We start from the raw sequence: 9,087 nt of genomic DNA on the forward strand, positions 1-9,087 counted from the left end.
GCTAGCCTAAGGCTTCAGTCCACTCACAGGATGGCAGAGCCAAGAAAATCACAAAGAAGAGAGGAAGCCAGTGTCTGTCCTATCTCTGGGCTTTTCTCCTTACCCCTGGCCATATCCTCTTTATCACTGAGGCTAGTTGACTGGTATTATCTATTACTTGCAACTGAAACATCTTCAGTGCCATAGGATCCAAAGTAAAACTCTTTGGATGCAGAGGAACAGGGAGAAAGCAAGGAGAGCCAAGAAAGGAGGGACAGTGTGGAAGGTAAAACAGCTCAGTGTTCACAACCAAAGGAAGGAATGGATGTCTGAGATGATACCAACACCTCACTGAGGACCACCTTATGTGAACTAAGCCGAGTGATTTACACCCAGGCTCTCATTTAGTCCTTCCTCACTGTGGATGACAGACTCCACAATTATCCCCATGTTACAGGGGAGGAAACTGAAGCACACAGAAGCTAGGGAACTAACCAGGGCAGAGCAGGGACCTAATAGTAGACCAAGCTCTTGTCCCAAACCACTCTGCTACATTGCCTCCCCTGTTCTTAGCAGGCTCCTAATTCATTCATTCAGTCACTCAACACACACTCACTGGACATGTCTGCTGTGTGCCAGGAACTGGGATGGCTGCCAATGAAAAGATGAGGACATCAGATCCTTGACCTCAGAGGGCTAAGCCTAAGCTCAAATGCCTTTAGAAGCCAGGCAGGTAACATATATAGGTGAAGGGCAGCACCACCCTAATAACAATGGCAACAACAACAGACATAACTAACATGTATTGCATGCTTGCTATGCACAACCCTAATTTAATCTCATTTAGTCCACACTTCGGCCCTATGACATAGGCCACAGAAGCCTCCCCATTGTCCAGATGAGACAATAGAGGCATCAAGAGAGTGTGTAATTTGCCCAAGACCACACTGCTCAGGAGAGCAAAGCCAGGATCTGAATGGAGACAACATGACTGTGAAACCCATGCTTCTAGTCACATCACTCTCTGCCTGCTGGATGAAAGACAGCAGCTAATTCAGCCAAGTGTGGGGGCTCCCGAGGAGAGGTGAGAATGACGGAGAACTGGAGAGCCTGTGCTTATGCTCAATCCATGGTGGCCGCAGTTCCACAACTCGAGCCAACTGTGGGAAAGCAGGTCTAGTGTTGCCAAATCTTCCCATTTTTAAAGGGAACCCAAAAATCTCTCTCTATATATACATATATATATATATATATATATATGTATTTTTTGAGACAGAGTCTGGCTCTGTCACCCAGGCTGGAGTGGTGTGATCTCAGCTCACTGTAACCTCCGCCTCCCAGGTGCAAGCAATTCTCATGCCTCAGACTCCCCAGTAGCTGGGATTATAGGCACGCAGCCACCACGCCCGGCTGATTTTTGTATTTTTAGCAGAGACGGGGTTTCACTATGTTGGCCAGGTCGGTCTTGAACTCCTGACCTCAGGTGATCCACCCACCTTGGCTTCCCAAAGTGCTGGGATTACAGGTGTGAGCCACTATGCCTGGCCCAGAAATCTATATTTTTATGTGAAATTCTGTAATTTTTAAAGATTGACAACCAATACAAACTGAGAATACCATGAGGGTCCAATACAACACGTCAGTGGGCTAGTGTGGGCCAAAGGCCTGCCGGTCTGTAAGCCGGCTCTGGTGGGAGTGAGCTGGAAGGACCCTGCAGCCGGGCTCCATTCTCAGGTCAGGAAGCCCCATGGCAGACTGCTCTGTGGGGAGGAGTCTTCAGGCAGGACAACTTAACTTGGACCCCAGAGAGAGGGGGACCCAAAGCCTCTTGCTCATTCCACACACCTAGCTCCCTGAGGTGCTCACACAGGGGTGAGCGTTCTACACGTCTTCAAAGTCCCAGGATAGAGAGAGTTGGCTCTCTGTAGAGCTCTGAGCTCTACATATGCAATGAGAAACTCCATGGGGCCATTATCCCCTCTCTAATCACTAACAAGCTTTTGGCTCCTAAGCCAGGCCCCAGGCTTCTGTGTCATCATTTCTTTGGCACATCAAAGACGACAACCAAAATAATAACTTCTCAGGCCGGCTGCGTGCCTCCATGCCCAGCCGTCCAAGACAAAGTGGAGAACAGCATTTTGTTATGCAGCCCAGTGGATAACTAGGACGCCCTTTTCCTGATCAGGAAATGCTCTGTCTGAGCCTCCTAGAGCAGCCCTCATCACCAGCCAAGAGGAACTGCCCCTTTTACCAAGAAACAAGGTGGGATCTGGGAAGAAACTGCATCTCATGGTTGCCCACACACAAAAACAGGTTTTTTATCCAGAAGGAACTGGAAATCTATTGAATGTCTAAACCAACAGAGCCAGGGAAGCTGTGGGTGAATAGAGACGCCTGTGATCCAAACCCCCAAACTAGGCTGATTGTTGCAGTGGGAGTAGAAAGAATACCCCACCATAGGTGGATTAGCTACTGAATAATGAACAAAGAGCAGCCCCTAGACCCCAGGCTTTCCAGAGTTCTCCAGTGCTTTGGACTTTGGATGCTTTTCTTCCTCTGGGTTCCCAGGCCTAGCACCCACTCACCAGTGTACCCAGTCAGGCAGTCAGGAAGCCCACTCCCCAGGGGAGCTCCAGCCCTGAGGATGGCCCTATTAAGTAACTGAGCAATGGCCCCAGGAGTCAATGGACCACTGGGAGCCTTCTCCACCCATGTTCCTGGCACAAACTATGCTAGCCCCGGCTCCAGCTCCTCCCAGCAGCCTGGGCCTTAAATAGCCAGAGCAGAGGCCTCTAGCCAGAACCCATGGTCGCGGTCATAAGCACAACTGTCCTTGAGCCTTAGAGGAATCCTAGGAATTTTCCCAGGAAAGGCTTCGGCTCTGGTCCCAGGATTCCACAGCAAGCCTCTAAGCCCAGGTCAGAGGTTACGGGAAATAACCAAGGAGACATATGTGGGAGGGTAGGGGTGGGATGCTGCTACCCCGGGCCAGGAAGGAAGAATAGAGGCAGGATATACCTGTCCCAAATCAAGAGGACACCTGGGAGCCAAAGCATCTTTCTCCTACAGTGGCAACCGAAAACTTGAGAGAAGATTCAAGCAAGGATCACCCTCCATGGTCCCAACATGATGGCAGTCAAGGTAACAGGGAGATGGCAGCTGGGCTGCCAATCATCCTCACGAGGCCAGTCCTACTGCACCCATCCTGGGAAGAGAAGGAACTTTGGGAGCAAAACCATCCCCTGACCCTAATACTCCATTCTCTCTGCTTTTCTCTCTCACTAAGAGGCACTGTCTTCCCTTTCTGCATACAGCCAGCCAGGCTGCAGCTTATTAATTTGGGATAGTATGTTTCACACTTTTGCCATCAAAATCAGATTTCCAGGAAACTAAGAGCACAGTTACTGGTAGCTGGGCCAGTACTCGCCACCCCAACCCCCAGGCCTAGGACAGACACATTCTTGGCCTTCATTGTGCTGCCTGAGAGGGAATGGTCTATCCCACCACAGAGATGGGGAAGGCGCTCTGGGCTGCTGAATGTACTAGAACTCCAGGCATTCACATTTTCTTACTTAGCTCAGGGACTCCAGCAGCAGCCACCACTGCCTTGTAACAGGGAAAGCCACGAGTGGTCTGGATATCAATGGCAGGAGAAGGCAGTCTCTGTTTCACAGCAAATGAAACCCCTTGGAGGGAGAAAGTGGGCAGCAAAGGTGCCCCGCCTTCCGTCCAACCCCAGGATGGATGCCAGTGCTGGAAAGGGACGGAGGAATGCATGGGCACCAACATGGGTTGGCGGAGGTATGGGGGTGGCACTGCTATACTTCTCTGCTGCTTGTCCATTCATTCCAACACCAGGCAGAATGTCAGGTTTGTACCCAGGCCCAAGAGCCAGGTCTGACAAGTGGGCTTGGGTCCAAACCCACAGCCCCTCCTGAACCCCAGGCATCAGGTAGCCCAAGCCCTGGAGCCCCCTCAGAAAACAGCCAGCCACCTGCCAGTAGACATGGGCCCCTGTACCTTCCTCTGCTGGTTCTGTCCCTCTAATTTGACCTCTAGGATAGGGAACACCTGAAAGCCATGTGTCCTGAGGAGAATATCTAATTTGCCCCAAGAACATGTAGGGCAACTGCACGCAGAGCCAAGATGCCCCCTGCCCTGTCCTCCACTGCCTCTTCCCAGGCCCAGTTCTTATAGGAGCTCTGAAGGTTCAAATGGCTCCAAAAGAAGCCAACAGAGTGCCCCAGCTCTACCATGAGGGCATGGAGACCCTGGGAGGGTGTCTCTTCCCCAGTCAGATGTGTCTCCCTCCTGCCTGCATAGCTTCGCATCTGGTTGTCTGGCAAAGCTTTTGCCTTGGGGGCCATGCCTGGGGATCCTGACACTCAAGCTGGCAGCACAGAGGCAGGAAGACTGGGGAGGCTGCAAGGGACACACAGAGGCCAGCTGGCCCTCAGGCCCTTTGCTCTATCATCCTGCAGCTGCGTGCCTCTGGTAGCTGGACTTGAGCCACAGAGACATTCGTGGTAGTTACTGCCCCAAATATAATATACGCTTCCACCTAGCCCATCCGAGGGCTCAAAACGCAAAGATATCCACCCTCTCTGTCATCACTGGTGTTGGAATTTGGATCTTGTTCCCCCTACCTTTACTGGCCAATGACCAAAGTCTGCATCCTCACCCAACCTTGGGCTGTTAGCATCAACAAGATAATGCGCTCAAAGCACCCACTGCCCTCCCTGCCATCCAAGGTTTTTGACACAAGTCAGACCCTGGGTTCCCAGGCTCCATCCAGTCTCCCTCCTCCTTGGCCCTGAGCTCATCTCCTGATTGCCATCCTCTCTGTTCCTATCATGGTCAGTCTTTTAGCATGTGCTCCCTGGGCTGCCAATGCTTCCCATCAGCCCTGCAGTTGTGACCCATTGCAGTCAAGACCCCAGCAGACCTTCCCAAGGTGGGCACACATAGCATGGTCTGATGCCCAAGATGGAGGGCGGGCAGGCAGACTCACCTCCTGGGGGAGAGGGCAGAGCTGCGGCTCTGCAGGTGGTGCTCACATGTGCCCTGAGAGCTGCACGGGCATCTCTTGCTCAGCTCCCGTTTCTCTTCGGCATGGCTCAGCAAGGAGGCTACTGGCCGTTTTTACAAGACGGGGAGATACCACTCTGACAGAGACCTTGAGCCCCACTTGGGTGAGGGCTCTCAATTCCTGCTTCAGGAGGGACTAGGTACTCCCTGGAGAGCCCGCTTCTTGGGGAAGTATCAAGATTGAGGGGGTGACAACGGAAGTGACAGATGGTGCTGGGGATAAAGCAGAGATGGGGGTAAGTGACTGGCTGGGAAGAACGCCAATGTGAGGCTGCGTGCTGCACGTTTCTTCCTCTCCCACTCAGCTTCACTTTCCCCAAGCCCTAAAGGGTTGCTCACCACGGGGTCTGAACCTATGAGATTCTGGCAGGAGAAAATACTGGAGCTGGCCCTCGGGGAAGGAAGGGCTGAGCCCCAGAGTCAAGATTCCAGTTAGGAGGAGGGGCACAGCAAGAGTAGACAGGAGTCTGGCTGCCCAAGGAGGGCAAGGGGCAACACACCCTCCCCAGAGGGCTGCTCCACACACCCACACACAGGGGATGCCCACCCTCACCCCAATACTGATCTAGGGTGGAGCAGAGCCCAGTCAGGATGCCAAGGCTGTTAGCCTGTGGTGTGTACACCATGCTCTGTGAGGACATAGGAACCCAGCACACATCCATCTCAAAGTACAACTCTGTATGCTGTCTAAGCTCCAGGTCAGGACAATTCTCAGGACTGCAGGGCTAGTCTGACCACTGAGCTGGCCAGAGGGATAGTGTAGACCTGTCACGGCTCCATCACATCCTGGGGCTTGCAAGACACCTCAGCATATTTCCAAACATGCCACGGACTGCAATTAACCCTCCATAAACTCTTTGAGGAACCAGTGTGGCTCTGCCCATTTTACAGCAAGATAAAGGCAGAAATGATTTTCCCAAGATGACAAGCCAGGAGGGGTGAATGGAGTCCGGACTTAAAATTCAGGCCAAACTCCACCCAAGGTCTCCACCCAAATCCAACCCTATCCAAGTCCTCCCAGCAGGCTGACAGCCCAAAGTGCAGAGGGTGTGGAAGGAGTCCATCCCTCCAGCTGAAGCTAGCATAGCAACCAAGGCCCTGCGCTCAGGCTCTACGCCTGTGCCTGAGTCAGTACCCTCTCTGTGCCCTGGCCACCCCGCAGCTAATACCCAAACTCCTCACAGGAATGGTCCGAGAGCAAACACAGGACCCCAGGGGAAGGCTTGTCCAGCCCACAGCCTGGCCTCTCAGCTAACCTTCTGAGGACCATCTCTGGATGAGCAGGGATGGAAGCCCTACAGAGAGTTCCATGAACAGGGCAGATGCATCCTCTGCTCCCTTCTTACATAGGGCGTCAGTCCTCACATCCACGTGGACAATAGGTAGCATATATTATTCATTGTGTCCTTATCATGTGCCAGACACAGCTCTGAGTACCTCCCCCGGATTCTCTTGTTGAATCCTCACGGTACCCCTATGAGGGAGGTAATATTTCTATCCCATTATACACATGAGAGCACCAAGGGGTTAAATAACCTGCCCAAGGTCACATGGCCAACAAGGAGTGTCTAGGATTCCTATCAGGCTGTCTGATTCTGGTTTCTCTACATACCTCTCCCACCTGCAAGATCAACTGTTAAACCTCCGGCCACGGACAAGACCCAGACATAACTTTCTGGTCAGCTGGGCACAGAAAATGCACACAGACACACAAGCAGAGACGCCCAGGCACTCACGGGTCTCTTGGCCTCCAGTTAATCAGCAGGTCTGTTAGGATTCAGGCACTGCCCTCCTCCGGTACATAAATTCCAATTTATAGTACGGGGCGAAGTGAATCTCTGAGTAGCCCAGCCTCTGAATCTGTTCTTCATGTATTTAAACTTACTTAACTGACATATGGCCCCCCTCCCCAATGGGAATAAAACACCCAAGTCTAGAAATTATGAAACCAAGAGCTCCTGCTTTAGTCATGCACATTTCCAAAGTAGACCAAGAAATGTATTTTCAGATTAAAGGGAAAATTTACATATATAAATTCGGATGACAGTATTTATAGCATTAATTACATAAGTTCTGGCTCCCTTATTTAGCCCCAGAACCAATTCGTTATCGTTCACATATTCAGAGTTCCCCCCTCCCTCCAACAGCCCTGGGCCTCCCTTCTCCTCCTCCTCCTTCTCCCCCTCCTCCCCCTTCCAGCCGACCAGGGCCTCACATGCTGGCAAGAGGACACAGCTTCCTTCACTGTCACAGCCTAGCCTTCCAGACACACCCAGATCCAGCCTTAAACAGCAGGGGACGTCCAGACACAATCCCCCAAAGGCCTCCCTCCCCCGAGTGAATTATGAAATCTTGAGTAAGTTGGCTATCGGCAGGTTCGGGCCCAGTGAGACCCCTGCAGGGACCACCAGGGACGTCAACCTTCTGAGGACCTGGACTGGGGCCCAGATAAACGCCCACTGGGCTGAGTCTGGAATCCCTCCAGCTCCTGGCGAATGGCTGCCGCAGACCCGACCACTGAGGCCTGACCTGCCTGGAGTCGCACCCAGGGTTCCGGCGTGGGGAGCGGGGGCAGAGGGGAGCTAGGGAGGAAGGAAAAGCAGGCCAAGGGTCTTCAGGACTCAAGTCTGCAACTGTCCTGAGCTCTTGTGGGGGGCTACATCCTCCCCGGCTGTACCTATCCCGCAGCACCTGTGCGGCTAGGACTCTCCCCAAGTGTGCAGAAAGAAACACCCTGGGCGACAGGGTCCGGAGTGTCTCGGACCTCCCCTGCGGGCCCCGCGGGCGCCACTCTGTCTTCGCACCTGCCCGGAGCCAGGCGGGTCTTTGCTCCTTCCCGCAAAAGGGGTTTGCCTTGCCTGCGCCCCAGGAAGCGACCCCGACCAGCCGCCCGGCAAGGCAGGCCGCCCGACGCTCCGGGACCCCCCGCTAGCGCGACCGAGAGCCCGCGCCAGGGTCCTCGAGCTGGCCCGGCGTCGAGGCCCAGCAGTGCGGCGCTGACAGCCCGCTTCGCGCCCCCCGCCAGCTGCAGGGCGGCCCCTCCTGAGCCCCGCGCCTCCCGCGCGCACCGCGGCCCAGCGGGGCCCTCACCGAGAAGCGCTCCAGGTCGGTGGCCGCCATGGCGAGCTCCGCACCGGGCGGGCGGGCTGGGACCAGCGCAGGGGCCGCGACGGGGACCAGCCGGCTGCGGGACGCGCTCCGCCCGGGCGGCTGCGGCTGAATGGATCCAATATGGCCACTTCCTGGAAACTCCCCTTGGCGGCGGCGGCGGGAGAAGCCGCGGAGCCGCCCCTGCCCCCGCCCGCGGGACCGGCCTCCCCGCCCGGCCCGGCCACGAGCGCAGCCGGAGCCCCGCCGCTTGGACGGCCGGGGGTCTCCGCGGCGAGGCGGGAGGTGCCAGCTGCGGGGACTGCTGGGACTTGTAGTCCGCGCGTTGGGGAACCGGGACGGCAGTGTCGGGGGGCTCAGGGCCGGGACCCGGCGGTCCGCTGCGTGTCCCTGGGAGCCTGGGGCAGAGCCGGAGTGGGAGTCTCCTGGGTCCGCGCGCTGAGAAGCTTTTCCCGTGAGGGGGAAGTGGGGCACGGCGTGCGCCCTAGAGGTCTCCCCCACCAAGCCGTCTCCACCCGCTGGAGCCTGCAAATGTGCTGGGACCACCAGCCAGAGTGTGGACGAGCTGCGGGCCGCCCGTCGGATCCGGGAGAGGCCGCAGCAGCCTAGTCTGTGGGTGTCTTGGGCCCCACCTGATGCTCCGGCCGGAGCTACGGCGGGGACCCGGGCGGGACCCGGGCGGGACCCGCGCGTCCGGCCAGGCGGCCTTCCCGGGCAAGGCACTAGCCTTCGGCTGCTTGTGCAACCAACGAGCAGGATGCGCAGTTTAGGCTGGGATTCGTGCAATAGAAAAGCGGAGCTCGACGGTCAAGGCATCAGATTACAAGTGTCCATCACCCTGCCTGTCCCAAGGGCTTGGGCCAACGTCTTAATGGAGTCCCACCATTGTGCGAAGAGGCCGACCGCTCCCAA

At 55.5% G+C, this 9,087-nt stretch overlaps 1 protein-coding gene across 8 annotated transcripts in view; it reads right to left on the reverse strand.

Annotated features, from left to right (window-relative positions):
- Positions 1–8,289, reverse strand: part of SEPTIN8 (septin 8) — a 26,796-nt gene extending 18,507 nt beyond the window's left edge. For all 8 annotated transcript variants that reach the window (XM_073994216.1, XM_005557743.5, XM_005557742.5 and 5 more), the window contains exon 1: positions 8,158–8,289. In XM_073994216.1, the coding sequence (XP_073850317.1) occupies positions 8,158–8,187 (30 nt within the window). In that variant the 5' untranslated portion in view covers positions 8,188–8,289. The remainder of the gene's footprint in view (positions 1–8,157) is intronic.
- Positions 8,290–9,087: the final 798 nt, after the last annotated feature.

The sequence above is a fragment of the Macaca fascicularis genome, chromosome 6 (genome assembly GCF_037993035.2).
Source record: "Macaca fascicularis isolate 582-1 chromosome 6, T2T-MFA8v1.1".
Lineage (NCBI taxonomy): Eukaryota > Metazoa > Chordata > Mammalia > Primates > Cercopithecidae > Macaca > Macaca fascicularis.